The sequence below is a fragment of the Prionailurus viverrinus genome, chromosome A3 (genome assembly GCF_022837055.1).
Source record: "Prionailurus viverrinus isolate Anna chromosome A3, UM_Priviv_1.0, whole genome shotgun sequence".
Classification (NCBI taxonomy): Eukaryota; Metazoa; Chordata; class Mammalia; order Carnivora; family Felidae; genus Prionailurus; species Prionailurus viverrinus.
Genome location: NC_062563.1, coordinates 23,406,399 through 23,433,524, shown reverse-complemented (window position 1 = coordinate 23,433,524; position 27,126 = coordinate 23,406,399). Strand labels below are relative to the sequence as shown.

The following is a 27,126-nucleotide window of genomic DNA, read 5'->3' as shown; positions in this document are numbered from 1 at the left end:
TGAATTTTCCAGGTTAAGAAGTCAGTGCACCACAAGGAAATGGATTGGTCCAAACTAAAAAAACTAGTAAGTGGTTCCATGAGAACAGAATTCTTTTGACTTGTAGTACGATGTTCTTACCATATTAGGCCTTTTCATTAGCACTAGTTTGGAAGCTCACTTGGGAAGGGATCCTAAATGATGCATCTCCTATCACTTAGCTTTCAACACAAGGCCGAATTCCCAGTTGACTCTCAGGAAATGTTGAATCAAGGAAAGAGGCAAGCAGTTGGTTTCATCTCTGCAGGGGAGCTCTAATATGACTCCCATATTCTTTCAGACACTGGTGTCTTTTGATGGCGTACTGTTGACGGTTGTGGTAAAGAAGCCTGGATACATTTTTTTTTTATATGGAAATAACCATAGATTCATAGAAAGTTGCAAAAATAGAACAGAGAGGTCTCATGCACACTTCATCCAATTTCCCCCAGTGGTAATGCCCTACATAACCATAATACAATGTCAAAACCAGGAAATTGACAATGATAGAAGCCACAGAGTTTATTCAGATTTCACCAGTTTTATAAGTACTCATTTGTATATGTATGCAGGCTTATGCAGTTTTACCATGCAGCTGTACCACAATCAATATCTAGAAACATTTGATGAGCACTAAGATCCTGTAACCAAACTAAAGTGAGTTTGATTTTTAATGAATCACAGATAGAGACCATACCACGTAGAGCTCACAAAGTAAACTTTATTTGCAGCAACTAAGGAGATCATGGGTAATAACTTCTGAAGCTGTGACTCCCTAAGCAAAGATGAATGGATTCCTTTTATTTGGGGTTAGGATGAATATTTAGATAAGGAGGGCCTTGTCATCACATGTTAGAGGTGGGCATAAGGTTGTGCATGCACCTTAAGGATCCATGCCTATACATGCAGTGTATATTATGTAAATGAAGCTTGTGCTCCTCCTTGAGTGGAGATTTTAGTATTATCATGTTTGTTTGTTTATTTTTTTTTAATTTTACTTTTTATTTTTTAAAATTTATGGGGCGCCTGGGTGGCGCAGTCGGTTAAGCGTCCGACTTCAGCCAGGTCACGATCTCGTGGTCCCGGAGTTCGAGCCCCGCGTCGGGCTCTGGGCTGATGGCTCAGAGCCTGGAGCCTGTTTCCGATTCTGTGTCTCCCTCTCTCTCTGCCCCTCCCCCGTTCATGCTCTGTCTCTCTCTGTCCCAAAAATAAATAAACGTTCAAAAAAAAATTTTTTTTTTAATTTACATTCAAATTAGCATATAGTGCAACAATGATTTCAGGAGTAGATTCCTTAGTGCCCCTTACCCATTTAGCCCATCCCCCTTCCCACAACCCCTCCAGTAACCCTCAGTTTGTTCTCCATATTTGTGAGTCTCTTCTGTTTTGTCCCCTCCCTGTTTTTATATTATTTTTGTTTCCCTTCCCTTATGTTCATCTGTTTTGTCTCTTAAAGTCTTCATATGAGTGAAGTCATATGATTTTTGTCTTTCTCTGATTGACTAATTTCACTTAGCACAATACCCTCCAGTTCCATCCATGTAGTTGCAAATGGCAAGATTTCATCCTTTTTGATTGCTGAGTAATGCCCCATTGTATATATATACCACATCTTCTTTATGCATTTATCCATTGATGGACATTTGGGCCCTTTCCATACTTTGGCTATTGTTGATAGTGCTGCTATAAACATGGGGTTGCATGTGTCCCTTCGAAACAGCACACCTGTATCCAGTGGATAAATGCCTAGTAGTGCAATTGCTGGGTCGTAGGGTAGTTCTATTTTTAGTCTTTTGAGGAACCTCCATACTGTTTTCCATACTGGCTGCACCAGCTTGCATTCCCACCAACAATGCAAAAGAGATCCTCTTTTTCCACATCTTTGCCAACATCTGTTGTTGCCTGAGTTGTTAATGTTAGCCATTCTGACAGGTGTAAGGTGGTATCTCATTGTGGTTTTGATTTGTATTTCCCTGATGATGAGTGATGTTAAGCATTTTTTCATGTGTCAGTTGGCCATCTGCGTGTCTTCTTTGGAGAAGTGTCTATTCATGTCTTTTGCCCATTTCTTCACTGGATTATTTGTTTTTTGGGTGTTGAGTTTGATAAGTTCTTTATAGATTTTGGATACTAACCCTTTATCTGATATGTCATTTGCAAATATCTTCTCCCATTATGTTGGCTTGCCTTTTAGTTTTGCTGATTGTTTCCTGTTTATTTATTTTTTGAGAGAGAGAGACAGAGTGCGAGCCGGGGAGGGGCAGAGAGAGAGAGGGAGATAGAGAATCTGAAGCAGGCTTCAGGCTCTGAACTGTCAGCACAGAGCTTCATGCGGGGCTCGAACTTATGAACTGTGAGGTCATGATTTGAGCCAACATCAGACGCTTAACCAGCTGAGCCATCCAGGTGCCCCAAGGTTTTAGTATTATAGTGAGGTGAAGGTAACAGTTGGTCACCCCATCATCCATCTGCACAAGTGTGAGTCAGGGATTGTGTTCAGACTGGTCTGGGTGATCTGGGCCTGCTGCAACTTTGTCCAGGAAGTTGTTATTGCTTGAGGGTTAGTTTTTGTTCCCACCACAGGGATGTTATGCCCCTTGGGGTCTTTTGCCTGAATTAAAGATAAGCTGGAAAGAAGAACTTAAGGAAAAATGTGGGACAAAGGTTGGTGAGTACAAGCAGGTAGGCAGTAAAAGTCAGGTCTTCGGGTCTGGCTCTGACAATCCCTTTATAATTGCTACCACTTTATAGTTACACCCATTCCTCTCCGCTAACAGCCCCCCTATCCTTAGCTGCAGGCAACCACTAATCTGTTCTCCATCTCTATGATTTTATCACTTCAAAAAGTGTTATGTAAATGGAATCATACAGTAAGTAGCCATTTGGGACTGGCTTTTTTCATTCAGAATAAATCCCTGGAGATTCATCTAATTCATCTAGGTTGTTTTGTATGTCAGTAGTTTGTTCATTTTTATTGCTGAGTAATAATCCATAGTGGGGATGTACACCATGGCTTGCTTATCCTGGCACTGGTTGAAAGACATTTGCATTATTTCCAATTTGGGGCTATTCCAAATAAAGCTGCTATGAATTATTTTATAATATGGCTTAGATAAATCAGACTCTTTCTGAGCTTGGGGGTAGTAACTACCTCACAGATTGGCTCTGAAGAATCAATGAGGAAATATATGCAAAGGAACTGGGACCAGGTTTGGTATTATTTAGGTGTTCTTTAATTTCTTACATCAATGTTTCATTGTTTTCATCATACAGAATCTGCACATATTATGTTATATTTATACCTAAGTATTTTGTGTTTTTAGTGCTACTACAAATGGTATTGTTTAAAAATTTTTAGTTTCTAATTGTTTGATAGTATATAAAAATACAATTGATTTTTGTCTAGTTACTTATATCCTGTTACTTCATTAAACCTGGAAACTCACCCCCAATGGGATTTGTTTGTTTGTTTGTTTGGTTGGTTTTTTTTGTTTGTTTTGTTTTTTAAAATTTATTTTTGAGAGAGAGAGAGAGAGTGCAAGCAAGGGAGGGGCAGAGAGAGGGGGACAGAAGATCCGAAGCAGGCTCTGTGCTGGCAGTAGCGAGCCCAATATGGGGCTCAAACCCTCGAACTGTGAGATCATGACCTGAGCCGAAGTTGGACTTTCAACCAACTAAGCTACCCAGGAGCCCCTGTTTCTTCTTTTTTACTACCAACCCCCCAGTACACTTGCCATTATTTACTTGTAAGAGTCCCAAGTTAGTTGCTGTTTGTGTTTTGTCCAAAGTTTTTAGTTGTAAGAGACGAGGGAGAGAGGCTGTAATGGGATTACTGCATCTTGCTTACCACTGGAATTCATTATTCATTCTGATGCTCAAATTATCCTGGATTTGACCAGTGGGAACCTGCTCATGTCCTTTTGTATCCTTTTGACATGTGCCATCATTTTTTGAAATTTTCCTTAGTTTTAAGCACATTGTACCTTCCCCATCCCAGCTCTGGAATCAGCCATTTCTCCAAGAAACCTTTATTCTTTTAGTGGAGAATGGTGTTTAGAAACCAGGATTTGGACACTGGGTTTGTTCGTTGCTGTTGGAATAATTGCTGCTCCCAGGCTCCCTCAGGAACAAAGCTAGGGTGTATGTATGTATGTATGCATGCATGCGTGTATGTATGACTCCCTCATGAACAGAGCTAGGGTGTATGTATGTATATATGTATGCATGCATGTATATACCCCGAAAGTTAGTAAAGGAAACCTCAACTAAAATTGGAGTTGGAAAGGCCAGTAGGGGGAGCTCTCACCCAACCACTTGTGGCCAGTTACCCCAAACTGGAGGACAAGTATCTTCCATCTCCCAATGGGAAGGTGTTACTACTTCACTACCTGGGCAAAAGGAAAGGAGATAATTCTGGCCCAGCAACAAACCCAGCCAATGGGAAGTGCTGTGGCTCAGCCAGTGAGAAGCGATCATCCTGAACTCTTACTTTCCTCCCAGGAACTCTCGCGTTTCCTTTGCTGACTTCCTTGCCCCACCTCTTCTCTGTGAAACCCTTCCATTTTGCATAACTCTTCAAAGCATCTCTGTTTGCTAGAGGAGGTACCACATGATTTATGAATTGTTTGATAAAGCCAATTAGATCTTCAAATTTACTCAGTTGAATTTTTGTGTTTTTACCAGTGTGTGTGTGTGTGTGTGTGTGTGTGTATGTATGTATATTTGTATCTCTGTTTCTGTGTCTGTCTCTCTCTAGAAATCCATGAGTTCACACCAACAACTTTACCTCAAGTTTAACGCCAGGGGGTTTATTCCAGTTTTCTCCCTTTCCATACACTTAATTCCCTTCTTCAACAGAGAGAAACTTGGCTCTCAAGGTCTTCTTTGACCTATCCTCTTACAAGTAGCTAGTCTCCTGTAGTTGCTTCCATTCCCCCAACCCTGCTCAAGGCTTCAGTGCTACTTGCTATCCCACCACAGCCTCCCCTCACCCCCCAGTCAGATGCCCACCATGGCTGGCCCCACCTATGGCTTCTAGACAATCATTTAGGAATGGAGAGAGAAGGGGAACATTATTATATTTAACTTAAAGAAAAATTGTGGTATAATCTACAAAACAAAATTTACCATTTTAACTATCTTTAAGTGTATAGTTCAGTGGCATTAAGTACATTCACATTGTCATGTAGCCATCACTACCATCTGTCTTCAGCAAATTTTCATCTTCCCCAGCTGAAATTCTATACCCATTAAATAATAACTCCCCATTCACCCCTCCTAGCCCCCGAGACCACCATTCTATTTTCTGTCTCTGTGAATTTGACTCTTGTAGGAACCTCATATAAATGAAATCCTACAATATTTGTCCTTTTGTGTCTGGCTTCTTAGCATAATGTTTTCAAGGTTCATCAAAGTTATAGCATGTATCAGAATTTCCTTCCTTTTTAAGGAATATTCCATTATATATATGTTGTGCATTTTGCTATTCATTTGTCAACAGACATTGGGTTTTTCTACCTTTTCACTATTGTAAATAATGCTGCTATGAACATTGGTATGCAGATATCTTTTTGAGTCTCTGCTGTTAAGTCCTCTGAGTATATACCCAGAAGTAGAATTGTTGAATCATGGTAATGCTATGGTTAATTTTGAGCAGCTGCCGTACTGTTTTCCACAGTGGCTCTACCGTTGTACATTCCCACCATCAGTGCACTTGGGTTCTAGTTTTTCCCCATCCTTGCCAACAGTTGTTATTTTGCATTATTTTCTTAATGTGAGGTGTTAAATAGAAATTTTTAAGGTAAGTTACAAGTAGACAGGACATTCATATGTTCAAAAGATTTAGTAATCTAATCATTTCATTTACACTCACCACACACTACATACATCATTTCAGAAGGCCAGCTGTGATCATGGTGAAGAGAAAGCAGGTTCAGCTAATGAGGTGGTTTGGATAAAAGGCCCCCAGGATGTTCCTGTGTGTGTGTGTGTGTTTTATTTTTTATTATGAAGTCTAGGAAGCTTGCCCTAATCTCTCTACTGACTTTATTAATTTCTTTTTGATAACCTTTTTTATCAAATGTGTTTGATCTTCGGATAAAGATCTTTTGATGTTTTGATGAACTGGAGGTAACTGGTCTAGGGTGCTTAATCTGGCTGGATTATGTTTGCACTTAACTCAGTTATTAGTAATTATTGTTCGTGATAAACCAATGTAAATTGAGAAGCCTGGATACTTTATAATCCTTTCCCTATCTTCTCCTTTCATTTATTTTTATTCAATTGCAACCCTCCCAGTTTCTAGTTTTCAGTGAACCTGTTTATAGTGTGGTGCTTTACTAGGAGCTGTGTTGTACTGCATTGATTTTGTTTTATTACTTAAAAATTGATATATTCACGGGTGCCTGGCTGGCTCAGTCAGTAGAGCATGCGACTCTTGATCTTGGGGCCATGAGTTCCAGCCCCACATTGGGGCTAGAGTTTACTTAACAAAAAAATTTGAGTGGGGGAAGCCTGGGTGTCTCAGTTAAGCATCAGATTTTTGGTTTCAGCTCAGGTCATGATCTTACAGTTCGTGGGTTCAAGCCTCACACTGGGCTCTGCGTGGACAGCATGGAGCCTGCTTGGGATTCTCTCCTTCTCTCTCTGTCTCTGTCTCTCTCTCTCTCAAAATAAATAAATTTAAAAAATTTTAAATTGATGCATTCATTTTAATAGGTGAGATATATATACACCCAGTGTAAAATTCAAGTCAAAAAAGAATAATTGTTATACTTTTTTTTCTCATTCTTTTCCATCCACTTTTAATTATTGTTGTTAGTTCCCTTTATATCTTTAAATATTCTTATACATCTGTTTCGTGGCCTATTTGGTTTAAAAGGCGTCTTAAGATTTACAGCTATAGGGGCGCCTGGCTGGCTCAGTCGGTGCACTCTTGATCTCGAGGTTGTAGGTTTGAGCCTCATGTTGGCGTGTAGAGATTACTTAAAATCTTAAAAAACAGAGATTTACAGCTTTAAAAGTACAAGAAACCCATGTACTTAATCCTCCCACTCTCTCTGTGTATCTCCATACCTGTTAGCTCTGCTATTTCTTGGTTCCATTTTAATTGTTCATTGACAACTCCTTCACTTGCTTTATGCAATCCTGACCTCTGCAAGGCTAGCGTCCTTTTTTGATGTTTCTGAAATTATCCTCAGTTCTGAGGTGGGTTTTTTAAAAAAACAAAACAAAACAAAACAACACAACACTTCTTTCCTGACCTTTGCCAATGCCATCTCCTCCAGTAGCTGCATCTCTTTGAACTCTCTGCACCTTTGCTTTAAACTCTTGTTTTTAAAATGTATTAAGCCCTTTGAGTTCTTTGTTGTTCATGATTATCATCTGTTTCATGTTAATTTTTTTTCTGATGCATGCCTTTTATCTGCCATTTGTTTTTCTTGCTCCCTGTCTCCTTCTCCCACTTTTCTGTAATATATAGGTCTGGTGCTATTTATTTATTTTAATTATAAATCCCCTTTAAACGAAGTGAGTTCTTTCTGAACCAGCCATTTGCTGGAGGTAAGTGTGGAGAAGGGACTGAAGTAGAATTCCAGACTGGCAGGAAGTGTCTTAGGGTCATTAGCAAAGCTCCTTCTGACAGAGGTTTTGTGTGAGTGAATGGGTTTAGTTCTTTCCTCTTCCGGCAGATAGAGCTTGGCAGCTGCAGGGCTGCAAAATGGCCTGTGTGCATTTCCCTGTCAGCCCACATGCCCTGCTCTCCTTGCCACATGCCAGTGGCACCAGGGAAGCTCGCAGAGCCCAGCCCTCACCATACCAGCGTTCTACAGAAGATGCTGTTGGGTCTGTCTTCAAGTGTTCTGACTTTTTGGGGAGAATTTGGAACTCTGCCAGCTCTCCCAGGGGCCTGCAGCCCCAGGCATTTTCTGTTGGCTCTAATCCCCTGACTTGCCATTTTTGCACAGGCCAACAAGATAGCTTTCTACTCTAAGCAGCTTCGCTGAAGGCTTTCTCTGGCCACGGGTTGCTCGGTCCAGAAAAGCTAGCGAGTGAATGCCACCAGGGGTAGCCCTTAACCAATGGGACAGCTCTGAAGCATGCTCTGTGCAGTGTTACTAAGGTCCTGGCACATTGGAGCCCTATTTGTCTACAAGAGTGACATGTTCATTAGTGTGGCCCTCTCAAAAATTTAAAAAAAAATTTTTTTTAAGTTTGTTTGTTTAAGTAATCTCTACACCCAGTGTGGGGCTCAAACTCACCACCCTGAGATCAAGAGTCCCATACTTTTCCCACTAAGCCAGCCAGGCACCCCAAAATTCTTTCTTTTTTAAAAAATATTTTTTCTTTTATTTTTAAGTAATCTCTACAGCCAACATGGGGCTTGAACTCCGAGATTAAGAGTTGCAGACTCCACCCACTGAGCCAGTCAGACACCTCTTCAAAAAGTTTTTAAATATATGAAGAAGATAAGATGATTTTTCTCCTTAGCCACGTTAACAGATTATGGATTCTCTATTGACCATCTTTGCATTTCTGAATGATGTTATTTTTAGTAATCTCTACACCCAATCTGGGGCTTGAACTCATGACCTTGAGATCAAGAGTTGCATGTTCTACTGACAGAGCCAGCCAGGCACCCAAACTAATTCAAAATTTTTCAAAACTATCAAAACAAGCCAGCAGGCTAGTTATGGCCTGTGGACCACAATTTTGCAACCACTGGTTATATAGTCAAAGGACTTTACGCCTGAAAGAGGCCCTATAGATCCTATATTGGGGATTGCAAATAGGTAACGTGCCTGGCAGTTAACACGATTTTGTGAGGTGAGGACTTTGGTGAATTAGAGAGCCCATTCCCCAACTAAAGATAACCAGGTTAAGTTTTAACGATATTTTAACCAGAACACCATGTGAGTCAAATAAAGCAGTCTGCAAGCCCAATTTGGCCCATGGGTGGCTGGTTTGTGACCTCTGCCTGCTCAGCCTTACTTCCTGCCAGGACTCTGGGGCATCTCACATTCCAGCTACATCTCATGCTCCCTGATCAGGCCCTGCCCTTTCTTCAATTTATCTTTATAGCTTTATTGTAGTCCAGCTTTCTCTTGTGGCTTTCTCTTATGGTTTCCATTTCCACCATATTGTGAACTCCTTGTGAACAGAGACCATGTCTTATTCACCTTTTCACGCTTTGTATGTAGTTGGAGCTCTATAAATGTTTGTTGCATAACTCTTACAATTAGCAAAACAAGGATCTTAAAAAGAAATTATTTGTAGAACTGACTCTAACTCAGTTTTTGAAAAAAATTTTTAAGTATTTATTTATTTTTGAGAGAGAGACAGAGTACAAATGGGAGAAGGGAAGAGAGAGACACAGAATCCAAAGCAGGCTCCAGGCTCTGAGCTGTCAGCACAGAACCCGACGTGAGGCTCGAACTCATGAGCTGTGAGATCATGACCTGAGCCAAAGTTGGACACTTAACCAATTGAGCCACCCAGGGGGCCCTCTGACTCAGTTTTAAAAGGAGGATGGGGTGCCTGGGTGGCTCAGTCTGTCAAGCGCCGGACTCTTGGTTTCGGCTCAGGTCATGATCTCATGGTTTGTGAGTTCAAGTGCCACATCAGGCTCTGTGCTGACAGTGCAGAACCTGCTTGGGATTCTCTCTCCCTTCTCTCTCTGCCCCTACCCCACTTGCATGCGTGTTCTCTCTCTCAAAATAAATAAACTTACAAAAAATTTTTTTAAATAAAAGGAGGAAAGTGAGGCCCAATGTGGTTAAGTGATATATCCAAGATCACAGTAGAATAGGACCAATGCCCTTTCTGACATTCTATTCTGCAACAGTTCAATTATAAGATTAGAAACTTGGACAAAAATGACACTTTTTTTAATTTCTAGAGCTGACTTTAATGTCTGAGTCTCCAGCCTGCCTCCTCATAGACAACTTAATTTAGATATCTTCAGGTAAATTGAGATCCAGTCCAGTAATTTTGAGGGAATGTAATTTCATGCTGATTGATTCATCTTAGGCCAGTTCAAGGTTCTCCAAACTTCCTGCCTCTTTCTCCCCAATACTGATCCAATTCCCAGGGAAATTATACAACCACTGCTGGCAAGAGGTGAAGTAGGGAATGTCTACTTTCAGGGTCTCATCAGGTTCTTGGTCCTACTTACCAGTATCCTCCAAAGCCCCCTTTGTGAGTCTGTCCTCGCCACATCACTTACCTGTCAGGCAGCTCCCAGGACCCATCAGGTACCTCCCTGTCCGGAGCCACCTCCCACCATTTCTCTTGCCTTCCCCATCCCCAGTGGTTTGTTTGAGAAATCCCCTAAACTTTTGTATTTCCTTCCTTAAGACCAGGTCTGTGGAAGGGGAGGCAAAAGCCCCACACTGCTCTTCTCTCTTTTTGTCTGAAACTTTCACATACTCTGTTTTCCCTGAGTACTTTGCATCTTTTCTCCAGGTAAGGGGGAAAAAAACCAATTCGATCTCTTCTCATCTTTGTAAGTGGTTAGTGGCTCACCCTAGGAGTGGTGACCTTTGAATTGAGTAATTCAGAGCTTGGGTCTTATTCACCATCAGACTGTCTTTACCATGTTGTGTCCTTCCATTTGGCAGTCAGTGGGGAGAGGGTTGGCAGATAGGTGTAGCTGGTTAGGAATGGCAAATCATGCAGTACTTGAAGTCATCAGGGTTTTTTGTTCGTTTTGTTTCAAGTTTATGTATTTATTGAGAGAGAGAGAGAGAGAGAGAGAGAGAGAGAGAGAGAGGACAGGGAAGGGGCAGAGAGAGAGGGATAGAGAGAATCCCAAGCAGGCTCCATGCTGTCAGCGTGAAGCTCGACACTGGACTTAAACCCATGAACTGCAAGATCATGACCTGAGCTGAAATCAAGAGTCAGACGCTTAACTGCCACGCAGCACCCAGAGTCGTTTTTTATTGAAGATTCTTGTATGAGAGCAAATTGGGATGATCAACTGCCATCTTTTATCTAGTAGATGGCAGTACTTTAGATCCTATATTCTTCTCTACCTTTGGAAGGACCTCAGAGTCATTGAGTTCTAGCCACCAAATTCCTTTCAACATTTAAACCTCATTTAGCCAAGGACTTCTGATTTTATTTTTTTCTTTTTAATGTTTATTTATTTTTGAGAGAGAAAGAGACAGAGTGTGAGTGGGGGAGGGGCAGAGAGAGAGAGAAGGAGACACAGAATCTGAAGCAGGCTCCAGGCTCTGAGCTGTCAGCACAGAGCCTGATGTGGGGCTCGAACTCATGAAACATGAGATCATGACCTGAACTGGTCAGACGTTTAACCGACTGAGCCACCTAGGTGTCTCTGGAGGACTTCTGATTTTCTGAGTGTTCCTGATTTGCTGATTTAACAAGATTTGTAGGACAGTGCCAAACACCAACACTTCAGGGTCTCCCAAGTTCTAAGCCTCGGAGTGCCCCCTAGGCTGAGGTGTTGGGTGCTCCTGCTCCCAGCCCAGAAACCTCCTACTTCCTTTAAGATGGCCCCATGATTGGCAGTCAGTTAGCTACTTGGAGCCTCAGTTTTATGTAGGGACTGGGTAGGAGGCCCCTCACCTTGTGGTTGTTGTGAGGATAAATAAGATAATGCCTGTTGGTGCTCAATAAATATTAGACTCCCAGATTCCAATTCCTTCCCACTGCCTTCTCTTCCAGAACCCTCCATTGTGACGTAAGGAGATTCTGAGAATGAGATTTTCTCAGAACTCAAGGCTTTCAGAAGCTGTTGGTAGGGTATGAGGAGTGGAGAGGAGCTTCTACCTTGCCACTGCAGGAAGCTATTTGTTTCTAATATAAGTGGATTCTTTGGGAAGGATTTGTGGTCCTACCCTTGAAAGGCAAAGGGGCTCGTTATGCCATTTGCCAGTTCAGGAACCATGAGGAGATATAGAGTGTCTTATTCATGGCAGATCCTGAAGAAGGAACTGGTGAGGAGTGTCAGGGGTCCTGGGAGGGGAGAGTGGAAGGTTGCACAGACAGGTATTTGAGGAAGGGAGAGGCAGGTGTAGGAGGGGGCCCACCCTGCACCTTTTGGGGTCCCAGCATGGCACAAAGGGTAGACTTCCATTTTAGGCTTCAGAAAGACTGAATCCTGACCCCTTCCCTTTAGACTACTATCCTCTTGACAATGGGCTTACCACAGGCTACTCCAAGCCCCTAAGAACGGCTCTGTATCCACCTTTCCTGCTATTGTGAAATCCAGAGAGAATAAGGCCTGGCAACAGGACAGAGTGATAGGTTAAATTTATGGACCCTGGAGCCAGACTGCTGGGTTCAAATCCCTATCACCTGTTAGTCCTATGACTAATATTAGTATTAGGCAAGTTAGTTGATTTGCTGTGCCTGTTTTTGCCTCTGTAAAGGTGATGATAGTATCTACTGAATTGATTTATTGTTGAGGGCTAAATGAGTCAATACATATAGAGGGCTTAGAATAGTGCCTGACAATGGAAAATTGGTATGTGATGAGTATTAATTTTATTTATAAAAACTTTCTCCATATTTCCTGCAGATATATATTTTTTCAAAGAAAACATTACAGTTACAGGTGAACCTTCTTACCATCCCATTCTGTTCCTCCTCACTGGTGACCACTTTCCTGAGGATGTGTACCCTTCCTATCTAGATTTAAAAATTTTATTACATTTGTATGTATTTGTAAGCAACATAGCATGTAGCACATTTTTTTAAATGGTATCAAAAATGGCATCATTTTTCAACCTTTTTTTCACTCAAAATTTTGTGTGAGCTTTACCCACATAGACCTACATGTACAAACAACTCTAGTGCTATGTTCACTCCTCTTACTGTCTTATAATGTGCTGATACATTCAGTTGTTTTCAGCTTTTCTCATGGGAAATGCCTTCCATTCCCCAAATCTGGTAAGCATAAAATGGTATCGTTGTCACTTTAACTTACTTTCTGTTATCTCTAGTAATGTTCCTCCCCTCCCCTTCCCACCCCCCTTCCTTCCCTCCCTCCCTTCCTTCCTTCCTTCTTTTCTTTCTTTCTTTCTTTCTTTCTTTCTTTCTTTCTTTCTTTTTCTTTCTAATTTAAGGTTTTATTTTTAAGTACTCTCTACACTCAACATAGGGCCCAAACTCACAACCCTGAGATCAAGATTTGCATGCTCCACTGACTGAGCCAGTCAGGTGCCCCCAGAATCTTTCCTTCTTTCCTTTTTTTTTTCTTTTACATTTTTAAGTGTATTTATTTTGAGGTGGGGAGCAGGGAGAGAAGGAGACAGAGAAGCCCAATGTGGGGCTCGAACTTACAAATGGTGAGATCATGACCTGAGCTGAAGTCAGATGCTTAACCAGCTGAGCCATTCAGGCACCCCTTTCCTTCCCTCCCTCCCTTCCTTGCTTCCTTCCTTGTTTCTTTCCTTCCTTCCTCTCTTTCTCTCCCTCTCTCTCTCCTTCCCTTCCTTCCTTCCTTCCTTCCTTCCTTCCTTCCTTCCTTCCATGTATATTTTTTAAAGTTTATTTATTTTTAGAGAGAGAGAGAGAGTGAGCAAGCGTGAGAGGGGCAGAGAGAGAGGGAGAGAGAATCCCAAGCAAGCTTCACACTTTGAGCGTGGAGCCCAATGTGGGGCTCAATCTCATGAACCTGAGCCAAAATCAAGAGTTGGATGCTTAACTGATTGAGCCATCCAGGCACCCGTTTCTTCCTCCCCACCCCCCCCCCCCCACAGCCCTCCTTCCCTTCTTCCCTCCTTTCTTTCTTTCTTCTTCTTCATCTTTTTTAAAAAATTTTTTTTCAACGTTTTATTTATTTTTGGGACAGAGAGAGACACAGCATGAACGGGGGAGGGGCAGAGAGAGAGGGAGACACAGAATCGGAGACAGGCTCCAGGCTCTGAGCCATCAGCCCAGAGCCTGACGCGGGGCTCGAACTCACGGACCGCGAGATCGTGACCTGGCTGAAGTCGGACGCTTAACCGACTCGCCACCCAGGCGCCCCTTTTTAAATTTTTATCTAAGTAATCTTCACACCCAATGTGGGGCTCAAATTCACAGTCTCGAGATTAAGACTAGCATGCTGCTCCGACTGAACCTGCCAGGTGCCCCTCTTTTCTTTAAAAAAAAATTTTTTTAATGTATATTTATTTTTGAAAGAGAGAGAGAGAGACAGAGCATGAAGCAGGGGAGGGGGAGAGAGAAAGGGAGACAGAATCTAAAGCAGGCTCCAGGCTCCAAGCTGTCAGCACAGAGCCTGACGCAGGGCCCACAAGCAGCGAGATCATGACCTGAGCTGAAGTGAGACACTTAACCAACTGAACCACCCAGGCACCCCCGGGTGCTCCCTCTTTTCATTACTTACGGGTAATCTGAGTTTTCCTTTTGCATTACCTATTCATATCCTTTGTTCATTTTTCTTTTGGGTTATATGTATTTTTCCTTTGATTTATAGAATTCTTTAAAATTAAAAAACAGTTTGGGATAGTAATTTTTTGTAATAGCTATTCTTTGTAATTTTGGATAGTAATCCTTTGTTGATTATGTGCATGGCCAATATATTCCAGTCTTCAGTTTGTCTTTTCATTTTATTTATTATGTCCTTATTAACAGAAGTTAATAAAAGTTTTTAGCTTTTGAATTTGTTTAATTATAAAAATTTTCAAGCACAGAAGTTGCAGTATATGTAATAATCACCCCTTAGATCTAACAGTCAGCATTTTGCCACATTGACTGTACATATTTGTGTTTGTGTTTGTGCATAGGTGTGTGTTTGCTGAATCATTTGAGAGGAAGATGCATTTTTTATGACACTTCTTAAAAATAAAGACATAATTACAATGTCACTATAATACTAAGAAAATTAACACTAATTCCCTTATATCATCTAATCTCTAGTCATATTCAATTTCCTTATTTGTCCCTAAATAATGGCTTTTACAGCTTGTTATTATGAATCAGGGTCCAATCAAGGTTCATGCTTTACATTTATTTGTATGTCTCTTAAGAAACTGGGTTAGTTGACTTGTAGATTGCCTCACATTCTGGATTTGTCTCTGTGGTGTTGAACTTGTTTCCCTATGCCCTGTATTTTTACTTGGCAGGCAGAGGGTGACTGCCCTTACTCCCAAATTCATACTGGCATAAAGAGTCTGATTTGTTCTCAGTTCCAATTCCAAATTCCCAGGTTCAAGGAATGCGTGGAATCGATGGCCCAGCTTGGATGAGTGATTATATTAGTTTCCTATCGCTTCTGTTAACTAAAATGTCACACAATTTAGGGGTGCCTGGGCGGCTCCGTCAGTTAAGCGTCCAACTCTTGGTTTTGGGTCACATCATGATCTTGCGGTTTCATGAGTTTGAACCCTGAGTTGGGCTCTATACCAGCAGCACAAAGCCTGCTTGGGATTCTCTCTCTTTCCCTCTCTCTCTGCCCCTCCTCCACTTGGGCTCTCTTTGTCTTTTTCAAAATAAATAAATAAACTTAAAAAAAAAAACATATCGCACAGTTTAGTGGCTTAATACAGATTATATTATCTTACATTGGCTGGAAGTCTGGCATGGGTCTCCCTGGGCTAAAATCCATGTATCAACAGGGATGCATTCCTTTCTTGAGAGTCTAGGGAAGAATGCATTTCCTGGACTTCCTAACTTCTAGAGACTACTTACATCCCTTGGCTCACGGCCCCCTTCCTCTTTCTTCAAAGCCAGCAGTGTTGCATCTGCTTGACTGTTCTTTCCTCAGATCCATCTAATTCCAAAATACAAGCTCTTTGCATCACTGTACCCTACTGTTATTTGTGCTGTTTTCTGGGCCAAAGTGAAGGACTTGGTATATAACTAGAGCTGGGTTGGTGAATATTTTACATGACCAGCTCTTGGGGAGGGAGGTGCCCCCATTTGTAGTAGTTATCTGTTTCTGCGGCATAAATACTCCCCGCTGTGGCCATTTTTGGGCTACCAACATGATTTGAACAGGCTTGAAAACTTTCCGAAAACATAACCATGGCTCTGGCACACCACTCTTCCATCTCACCTTGTTAGCAATGTCCAGCGTGCTGGTGGCTGTTAAAAACAAATGGTTTCTACAATCTTGTTTGTTTTGTTTCCACAGGGGCTGTACTGGCTCACCAAGGATATCATTGTGATGATCCGAGTGTGTAAAATGTTCCGCCAAGGCCTTGGGGGATTTCGGGAATATCAGATCATTGAGACTCCTCACAGAAAGCACCCTATCTTTTCCTTCTGGGATGTAAGCAGCTGGCCTTGGCAGGATTATGAGGGCTTAAGGGGGGTCCAATAAATAGCACCCCACTTCCTAGTCCATATTCTGAACCAACAGAAGACAAAGGGAAAAACAGATAGGAGACCCAACTGTCACTTTTGTTAACAATGGGACTTCTATTGGGAAGTGACTTATATCATCAAGTGAGAAGATGACCTAGAACTACATCCCCAAATTAGACAACCTTATGTGCCCAGAGACAGTGCTGGACCAAGGCAGGCCTCCACTGTGGGACCAGGACTTCCTGCCCCACATTCATAACAGAGGAGGACATAGCAGAATGTGGGCTCAGAGGGACAGAGAAGGAATGATCACACCCAGTTTTTCTTTCCAAAATTCACCAAGGAGTTTAAGTCGCTCCTTCTCAATGTGCAAGAAAGGGGCCGGTAGTGTTCTACCAGTGCAACTACCTCCATGTAGAAAGAAACATCCGAAGTAGGGAAGAAGCTATCTCCATATCAGCGGGGATCAAAGGAGCCAGAGAAATCCAGAAGTCTCATTAGAGTCTGGGTTTTCTGAATGCCCACCACTGTTCATCTTCTCTATCTTCTTTCCTGTCCCCCCCATTTAAACAAGGGAACACATGCATGGCCCTGCTCACTCTGGAGACCATGCTGTCTAGATTTTCTAGAAGGTTGCAGTTTATGCCAGTGATATCTCATGTGCCCTTTTTAGCTCAGAAAAGTTGATCACCGTCTGTTAACCTGTTCTGGATTCCCAAAGGTGTCTTCATTACCATCCAGGACTCCAAAGTTTTTCCCAATCCCTGGATGAACTCTGCCCATTTTCCTTTTGTGCCTAGAGTGACTAGATTCAGCCCTGCTTCCTAACTCCACCCAGTGATTTAGTCCAAGAATTTGTCCCAAATGGTTTCTGAAGGAGAGGGGTATGGGCAGTGCTGATGAGTGAAAGAAATGCAGTCTTAGATTGGTCTTGAAGGGGCCAGCAGGTATGTGGGGCTGAGTTTAAGATGTAGCAGGGAGTTGGGGCCTCTGGGTCTGCAGAAAGAAAGAGAATGCCCTATCTAAAGATACTCAAATTCATATATTATTATTTTTTTAATATTGATTTTTGAGGGCGGGGAGGGGACGGACAACCCACAAACTGTGAGATCATGACCTGAGCTGCAGTTGGAAGCTCAACCAACTTAGCCACCCAGGTGCCCCTCAAATTCATATATTTTAAAGACATTATTCTGGCCAAACCAACGGAGTCTGCAGCCAGATTCTGCCCTGTGGTTGGGCCATAAGTTGGGAGGGGATGGAGTGGAAGAATTGGAACCTGAGAGACAGGTTTGCTGTCAGGAAGGACATTCTGACTCAGGGTGTCATCATGCAGTGGTAACAGGAGTCTGGTTTACCAGAAGACTTGAGCTGGTGCCTGGGCATTTGGAAGTTGAAGACCCAAATCAGTCTTGTCATTGGGGGAGTGTGAGGCCAAACAACATTGCCTAGGCAGGGTGGCCTTGAGCAGAGCAGAAGCCTCTCAACGGCAGCCTATGGGAGTCATATGTGCAATGGGCAGAGAGCTGGGGGGCCGGAGTGTAGGGTTGGGTAGAGAGACCAGTTTTCATCAGAGCATGTGAATTCATATCTTTCTGAGTACCACTGCTTTCCTTCACTGGCCTTCTTGAGAAGCACCATACAGGTACACAAGCTATATATGGGGCAGTTGGGTGGGGAGGACCTGAGGTATGCCTACCTAGACAGATGGGTGAGGGTCCTGGTTTGGCTCAGATGGTGGTCAGGGCCTTGTTTGTCCCTTTCCTTCTCCCCAGCTGCTCCTAACATATCCTTCCCCTTCTCTCTGCCTCTTCCTCTACCTTTCCACAGCTCCCCTGCATCCATTAGGAGATAGAGTTGGGTTGGTTCATGCCTAAGATCTCTTACACCTCCTCCTCCTGGCCATATTCTAGAAGAAGACTGTATACTCACCTCGAGTTCAAAATGGAGCTCAGTAATACCTGCTTTGTCCTGATGATGAAATGGAATAAATAAGGAAGAAGCACATGCTTGGCTCCTTATAGGCACTTGGTGAAGATTGGCTTCATTGGTGCCTCCGTTTTATCCCTTTTTGTCCCTCTCCACTTTGCCATTTGCTTCTTTCCCCCTCTTTCTTTTCTCTTTCCATCCTTCCTCTCTTTATCCTCCCCCAGCCCATATTTACAATGACACATTGTCAATTCTGGGCCTAAGTCTGGGTCTGAATTTGGGCCTTTGAGGTAGACATGAGAGGGCCAGCTGGTAAAAGGGTTCCTGTGGCTTCCTGACCACCATGGGGATGGGGACACAGGAGGGTTTAAGTGCAAGATTTTAGGAGCACTCTTGCTGATTCTCTTTCTTCTTCTTCATTCCTTTTTTTCCCCCCAGAAAAGGAAGCAAGGCCGAATCACATTTGATACCATGGACTTTGTTGCAGAGGAGGTATGTATAACTCTGACATTGCTGGCTGGGAATTTTCTTTCTGCATGATGGCCTAGAAGTAGCATTGGGCTGAGTATCAGGACAGCTGGGTTTAGTCCAGGTTCTGCCACCAAGCCAGTGTGTCATCCTGAGCTAGCCTCTTAGTTTCCTCATCTATAAACTAGCTGATCTCAGTGATCCCAAGATCCCAGTCCTGACTTTCCAAGGCTGTGAATCCCGCCCCTCCCCTGAACCTGTTGTTGCCTTAGAAGCTGAGCAGAACCAGCAGGGAAGAGCTCCTGTACTTGGACCTGTGGACACACAGCCAAAGGCAAAGCAGAGGCTGTGAGAGCTCCAGGCAGAGGAGAAATAATCAGGGTGATGGGAAAATCCCAGGCTTATGTGTGAATTCTGACTCTTTCAAGTTTTCTGAGAGACACTGGGTACAACTGTCTCCCACATGGGTATCAGATGGCCATTCTGGGGAGTGAATAACTCATATCTGGGTGAGGCTTTGGACATGTGACTTGTTCTCTGAATTTCAAGAATTGTTATCTTCCCAGTTTCTTCCCACCAAATCTTGGATATTAAATTAAAAATTTTAATTTAATTTAAATTTTAAAGGGGTCTACCTATTTATAGGAAGGATTTGAAGTTCTTACCAGTGAGACCTGACTTGACCCTGCCCTGGGGTAGCCATGTTGGTTTTTCTCTCAGGGATGGGAGGACAATAGTTTTGTAACTGGTATCAGGACCACCTGGGCCACTCTCTCCCCCTCTCCCTCCTTGGAGCCAGGGTACGGCTTCTGTTGCCTGTTTCTCCTGGGCATGATCTACTTTCTCATGCCCCATGATGTTAAGTCAACCAAATTCTGGGTTTGTTTGTTTTTTTCCAACTTTCCAGACTGGCCAGTGTCTGACACTGGACATTGACGGTTATCCAAGCTTTACTCTTGAGGCAGGAGAAACTCTGAGAGCCACAAAATTCCAAAGATGGAGGCAGTTCTGTGCAGGGCAGTAGAGAGAGAGAAGAGGGCACAAAGGAAAACATCCATTGTATAGGCAGGGCCTCTCAGCTTCCTCGAGGAGTTATCTAACTCTGGCTCTGATTACATAAATCTGCCCTTTGAGTGACTGACTGCTAATGGGCACTTGTTTTCTTTATGGAGTGATGAACTGGTTCTGAAATCAATTGCAGTGATGGTTACATAACTCATAGAACCTTAAAATCATAGACTTGTTTATTATAGCGGTTATGAGACACTGGAAACAATGGGTACATTTCAAAAACATAGTGAAAAAAATTGGGGGAAAAAGCAAGTTGCAGAAACCATATCTGAAGTCTGACATTTATGTAAATAAAAAATAAAGCAACCCTCTATACTGTAACCCTCTATACTGTGGCTGTATGTATATGCATAAGTATATATTAATACATAAAAAGGGCAAACCCTGGTGATGGAGAGCAGATTTGGATTGGAGGTGGTACGATAAAAGGAGATTGTAAGCATGTATATTGTTCTGATTTTTAATGGAAAACTAGTGTTATTTTCAAAATTTTTATTTATACATAAGAAAAAGGCCAGAAATGAGTATGCCAGATGTTAATGGCTAAATCTGGGTGGTGGGATTATGGGCAGTCCCTCTTTTTTTTCCTTAATCCTTCCTGTATGCTAGAGGAACACAATGAGGTGTAGCTGGCCTGAAGCAAGGGAGGCTGTGAACCCCTAGAAGCAGGTAGGACCCAAGTCTCACCAGCCCTGTTTGAATTATACTCCCTTTTCCCCAGACTTTTTTTCTTCTCTTCTCTTCTCTTCTCTTCTCTTCTCTTCTCTTCTCTTCTCTTCTCTCTTCTCTTCTCTTCTCTGTTCTTTTCTTTTTTTTTTTTTTTTTTGAGGTCTAAGTTTTTTTTTTTTAATTTTTTTTTTAACGTTTATTTATTTTTGGGACAGAGAGAGACAGAGCATGAACGGGGGAGGGGCAGAGAGAGAGGGAGACACAGAATCTGGAAACAGGCTCCAGGCTCTGAGCCATCAGCCCAGAGCCCGACGCGGGGCTTGAACTCCTGGACCTCAAGATCGTGACCTGGCTGAAGTCAGACGCCCAACCGACTGCGCCACCCAGGCGCCCCTTGAGGTCTAAGTTTAGATCTGTGTTTGGTTGTGGGGATACTAGGCGGTGTAACATCCCCACCGATCCTCAAGGAGCTAAGTAGAAATTAAGGTGAGGTAACTTACCTGGCAAGTTAAATAACAGAATCAGTTTTATAGGAATCCAGAGAAAGGGAGTCTCTGAAGACTGGGTGTGGCAAGAGAGATTTCCTAAAAGAATTAGGGCCCCTCATGGGCCCAAAGAATCAGTTCTGTTCATAGAAAGCAGAGGGATCTGTGTTTTGTCATAAATGAACCCTGTAGAGAAATCTCAGTGGGTTATTGATAGCAAAAGAGGGTTAGGAAGGAAGAAGATTGGATTCAGACCTTAAAAATGTCCAACACTTCCATAGTCCTCACTGGGAGCTGGGCCTATTGTAAGCCCTTTACATGTATTAACTCTGCTATTTATACAGTTAGGTTCTGCTGTTCTCAGGTAGGGAAGGCTCAGAGAGAAGTGACTTGTCCCAGGACACACAGCTAGGAAGGAGCAGGCCAAGGTTCAAACCCAGGTACCTGGCACCAGAGCCTATGCATTATTAATCACTGAGAAACACTGCCCTTGTGTGTGAACATGCAAGGCTTCAGATCTATGGTCCAGAACTCATCATGTCCCACTTTCTTTTGGCTTCTGTGACAACTACGTTTATGTAAGTCTTCTTACATTCATTCTTTCCATAAATTTTTATTTTTATTTTGTTGAGTGCCTACTACCTGTGAGGCATTATTCTAGAGTGGGGTAAATAAGATAGATGAAGCCACTATCGTGTTTATATTGGGGCTTGTATTCTAGAACACCTATATCCAATGGAACTTTCTGAGATAATGGAAGCATTCAGTTGTCTGTGTTGTCCTGCATAGTAGCTAGCAGACACATATAGCCCTTGTGGCTAGTGTGACTGAGGAACTTTTTTTTTTTAAGTTTATTTATTTTTTTAAGTTTATTTTTAGAGAGACAGAGACAATGTGAGTGGAGGCGGGGCAGAGAGAGACGGAGATAGAGAATCCCAAGCAGGCTCTGTGCTGCTAGTGCAGAGCTCGACATGGGGCTTGAACCCACTAAACCACAAGACCATGACCTGAGCTGAAACCAAGAGTTGGACGGTTAATAAACTGAGCCATTCAGGTGTCCCCTGAGGAACTTATTTTTTTAATCTAATTTAGTTTAAATTTAAATAGCCACACATGTGGCTAATGGCCACCATATTGGATAGTGAAGTTCTAGAGTGAGTGAGGCAGGGTGTGTGTGTGTGTGTGTGTGTGTGTGTGTGTGTGTGTGTGTAGGAAGGGGAAATGACAGATAATAAACAAATTAACAAAAAGGAATAAGGTCATTTCACAAAGTATTAATTGCTTTGAAAGAAATGATTCAGAGACTACAGACTGCTGGGAAGGGGGCCTACTATTCTAGGTCAAATGATCCATTAGGGACTCCCTGAGGATGTGGTAACATAGGAGCTGAGAACTGAATAAAAAGGAGGAAGCAGCCATGTGAAAATCCGGGAGAAGGACATTCCAGACAGAGGAAACAACCCAAGCAAGGACCACAGGACAGAAGTGAGCTTGGCACCTGCAGGAGATGGGTAGAAAGCTAGAGACTGGAGAACACAGGAGAGAGGCAGGAGGTGAGTTTGTGAGGAGTAGGGAAGGTAGGGAGTCAGACCATGTGGGGCCCCTCGGCTAGGGTATGGAGTTAAGATTTTATGCTAAGGGCAATGGACAACCAGAAGGGGTGTTAACAACTCAAGTACCACTTTCCCAGCAGGTGGGAGTGGTGGGTGAATGGGTAGATCTGTCCGCCCTCTGGTCCATGAGTCCTGGTTCACCAGGGTTAGTTTCTGTGGGTTCTCTTTATTCCTTAGTCTCCTATAGCATGCTAGGATATAGGCTGAGGCGAGGGAGGTCTCCCCTGACTGCAGTATGCATATGCTAGAGGCCTCTGGAGCCCAGGAGCCCCATATTGACTTGGAGTGGTCACTGAACGGCACAGGCAGTATAGTTGGAGTTGCAGATACGGGCATGGGCATGTAGCAGATCTAGCTTATGATCCTGCCCAAGTGTCTTTATCTGTCAAATGCGAATAGTAATTGTGCCTCATTTCTTGGGCTGGGCAAAGGTGCAGTTAGATGGTGCATGTAAGATGCATACCCTGATGCTGGGCACACAGTAAGCACTCATTACGTGTCAGCCACTATTGTATCGGGGGTGGGAAAGCATAAAAAGCAGGAGTGTGGGGAGTTGCCCACTGGCCCCTGGGGCATTCTGCTAGGTCTTGTGTGTCACTCTGGTCCTCTCTTCCCAGGGTCACCTTCCTCCAAGGGCCATTCAGATCATGCAGAAGCTGCCTTCCTGGAGGACAGAGCCTGAGATCCAGGCCCTCTGTAACCTCCTGCAGGTTCTGAACAGCTACCGCAACTACTCAGAGCCCCTGCAGCTGCTCCTGGCCAGAGTCATGCGCTTTGAACGGTTAGTGAGGGGCACACCCCTTGGCACCTGTGCCGAGCTGGGCAGGAAGAGCCTTCCTGACAAGGCCATGGCAGGTCTCTTAGCGTCTCCATGGCATTTCAGCCGTGTCTGTCAGTTCAGTGCTGTCTGTCAGTTCACCTTAGTGCTCCTTGGTACTCTTATGGCACAGTTGATCTCCTTCATTTACTGAGAGTCTACCAGAATTAAGGAGCCACTGAATCTGGCAAGGCTTTGATAGGAACCTCAGAAAGGATCTGGTCCAATTCCCTCCTTTTTCAGATGAGGAAACAGGTTCAGGTAGTAAGAATGACTCATGCTCTGTCACCCACGTATTAGGGAGTAGAGCTGAGACACAAATCCAAGCCCTAAAAGCCACAATCGATCACAGGTGATTGTCTTATGTCCAGATAGGAACCTAGGGTAAGAGTGTGTGAACTTGGATAAGAAAAAAACTGTATCTGTTTTCATTAATCCCTAACTAAAATGTATCATTTCCTTCAGTCATGGATGTATGTAATGAACCACTACAGTATTACCTATTCCCATGACTTTTTCTTCAAAAGAAATCACCAATATTACACGTTCATGTTACTGCAGGTTTCTCAAAAAATAATTTATATTCCTCACCTCTTTGAAATTACGGTAGTAATTAGATCTGCTGCTAGATCTGGTTATTCAGTGCCTTAATATGGCACTGAATATGTGGAATGGTTGCTATACCATTCCACAATTTGGATTTTAAAAGGTAATTTTTAATTGTAATTCTGCTGTATTTTATTTTATATATTTAAAACATTATTCTGTGAAGGCTTCATCAGATTGTCAAAGGATGCATGGCACAAAAAAGCACCATGTAAATATCTGGTACTAGAAAAGTCTAAGAGGTGTGTGTGTGGAAACATTGTCTTTCTCAGGCATTTCAATGGCTTAAGAGGGGAAGCACAGCAGAATATTTGAGGTAAGGCCTGTCTTAAAAATCTAGGATGTGAAGACACTTGAGGTCTTTGCCCTGGTATCTTCCTTCGTGGAGGTCACAGGTCACATAATCACATGTGACTATGACCCACGCAGGATTTGTTTCACAGGTAATAAGCCCAGGAGAGGAGGGAACGCTCCAGCTGGCTTGGCCAAAGCAGATTCAGAGAAGAGGTGTCATTTGAGTAGGTATATTTGACAAGTAGAGGTGTAAGACAAGAACGTTCAGGCAGAAGGAACCATCTGCTTTGTTCTAGCTCAGTGAAGAAGAGCAAGTCACCACTGTCTTAAAGTAAGATTCCATAGCAGGCAGAACATGTCATGCAAAGAAAAGGAATCATGGAGGTGGAGGTAGAAGCTCTGTAATTTAATGCTGCAGCTGCCACTCTGAGGTGCGACCTCAGGCGAGCTGCTTAACCTTTCTGAGCCTCAGTATCCTCATCAGTGCAATGATCAGTGCAATGTTAAGGTCGTCTTTGGCTACTTGATATTTTCTTTTCTTTTCTTTTTTTTTTTTTATTCTCAAGTTAGTTAACATACAGGGTAGTCTTAGCTTCAGGAGTAGAACCCAGTGATTCATCTCTTACATATGACACCAAGTGCTCATCCTGAAAAGTGCCCTCCTTAATGCCCGTCAACCATTTAACCCCCCCCCAACCAACCCTCATTTTGTTCTCTGTATTTGTCTCTTACGGTTTGCCTCCCTCTCTGTTTTTATCTTATTTTTCCTTCCCTTCCCCTATGTTCATCTGTTAAGTTTCTCAAATTCCACATATGAGTGAAATCAATTGGCAAAGAAGATGTCAAACTTTCACTCTTTGCAGATGACGTGACACCCCACATGGAAACCCGAAAGACTCCATCAAAAAATTGCTAGAGCTGATACATGAATTCATAGGAGGTAAAATCAATGCACAGAAATTGGCTGCATTTCTATATACCAATAATTGAAGCAACAGAGAGAGATATCAAGGAATCAATCCCATTTACAATTGCACCAAAAACTATAAAATACCTAGGAGTAAACCTAACCAACGAGGTAAAAGACCTATACACTGAAAACTATAGAAAGCTTAGGAAATAAATTGAAGAAGACACAAAGAAATGGAAAAATATTCCATGCTCATAGATTGGAGGAAGAAATATCGTTAAAATGTCAATACTACCCAAAGCAATCGACACATTCAGTGCAATCCATTTCAAAATAACACCAGCATTCTTCACGGAGCTAGAACAAACAATCCTAAAATTTGTATGGAACCACAAAAGATCCCGAATAGCCAAAGTGATGTTGAAAAAGAAAAACAAAACTTGGGCATCACAGTCCCGGACTTTAGCCTATATTACAAAACTGTAATCATCAAGACAGTATGGTATTGGCACAAAAACAGACACATAGATCAATGGAACAGAATAGAGAACCCAGAAATGGACCCACAAATATATATGGCCAACTAATCTTCAACAAAGCAGGAAAGAGTATCGAATGGAAAAAACACAGTCTCTTTAGCAAATGGTGCTGGGAGAACTGGAACATGCAGAAGAATGAAACTGGACCACTTCTTATACCATACACAAAAATAAATTCAAAATGGATGAAAGACATAGATATAAGACAGGAAACCATCAAAATCCTACAGGAGAAAACAGGCAGCAACCTCTTTGACCTCGGCCACAGCAGCTTCTTACTTGATATGTCTCTGGAGGCAAGGGAAATAAAAAATGAACTATTGGGACCTCATCAAGATAAAAAGCTGCTGCACAGCAGAGGAAACAATCAACAAAACTAAAAGGCAACCAACAGAATGGGAGAAGATATTTGCAAATGGCATGTTAGATAAAGGGTTAGTATCCAAAATCTATAAGAACTTACCAAACTCAACACCCAGAAAACAAATAATCCAGTAAAGAAATGGGGAGAAGACATGAATAGACACTTTTCCAGAGAAGACATCCAGATGGCCAACTGATACATGAAATGATGCTCAACATCACTCATAATCAGGGAAATATGAATCAAAACCAATGAGATACCACCTCACACCTGTCAGAATGGCTAAAATTAACAACTCAGGAAACAACAGATGTTGGCAAGGATGTGGAGGGGGAACCCCACTGCATTGTTGGTGGGAATGCAAACTCGTGCAGCCACTCTGGAAAACAGTGTGGAGGTTCCTCAAAAAATCAAAAATAGAACTACCTTATGACCCAGCAATTGCACTACTGGGAATTTATTCAAAGGATACAAAAATGCTGATTCAAAGGGGCACAGGCACCCCAATGATTATTTTCAGGACTGGAAATTAGCAGATCAGACAGAATTCTTTCAGTTGCAAGTCACAGAAAACCCAGCCCTAGGGAATGCATCGGTGACTCATGTATCTGAAAAGTGCTGGGATAGCTCTCTAGCTTCCGACTCAGCTGAATCCAGGGGCCTAGTGTCACCAGGACCCAGTGTCTGTCTATCTCTCTCCACCTCACACGGCATTCTCATAAACCACTTTCTCAGCTAGACTCTCCTTTACAGCAGCAAGATGGCTACTGTTACTATGGCTCCAAATTTTCCTCTTTCCAGTCTCAGTCCTTTGGGAAAGAGAATATTTCTTCCTGGTCTTTCAAGTCACAGCCTTGGGGTTTGTTAATTCATTCTTTCTTTTTTTTAAGTTTATTTATTTATTTTGAGGGAGGGAGGGAAGGAATGAGAGAGAGAGACAGAAAAAGGATGAGTGGGGGAGGGGCAGAGAGGAGAGAGAGAATCTCAAACAGGTTCTGCACTATCGCAGAGCCTGATGTAGGGCTTGAACTCGTGAACCATGAGATCATGACCCAAGCCAAGATCAAG

At 42.6% G+C, this 27,126-nt stretch overlaps 1 protein-coding gene across 9 annotated transcripts in view; it reads left to right on the top strand.

The window, feature by feature from the left end:
• CNBD2 (cyclic nucleotide binding domain containing 2) overlaps nt 1-27,126 on the top strand; it is a 68,233-nt gene that overhangs the window by 2,577 nt on the left and 38,530 nt on the right. For 2 of the 9 annotated variants that reach the window (XM_047853472.1, XM_047853476.1), the window contains exons 2-5: nt 13-66; nt 16,121-16,258; nt 18,661-18,714; nt 23,146-23,309. In XM_047853472.1, coding sequence (XP_047709428.1) covers nt 13-66; nt 16,121-16,258; nt 18,661-18,714; nt 23,146-23,309 — 410 coding nt within the window. The other 7 variants (XM_047853474.1, XM_047853475.1, XM_047853473.1 and 4 more) reach the window with 7 other exon arrangements.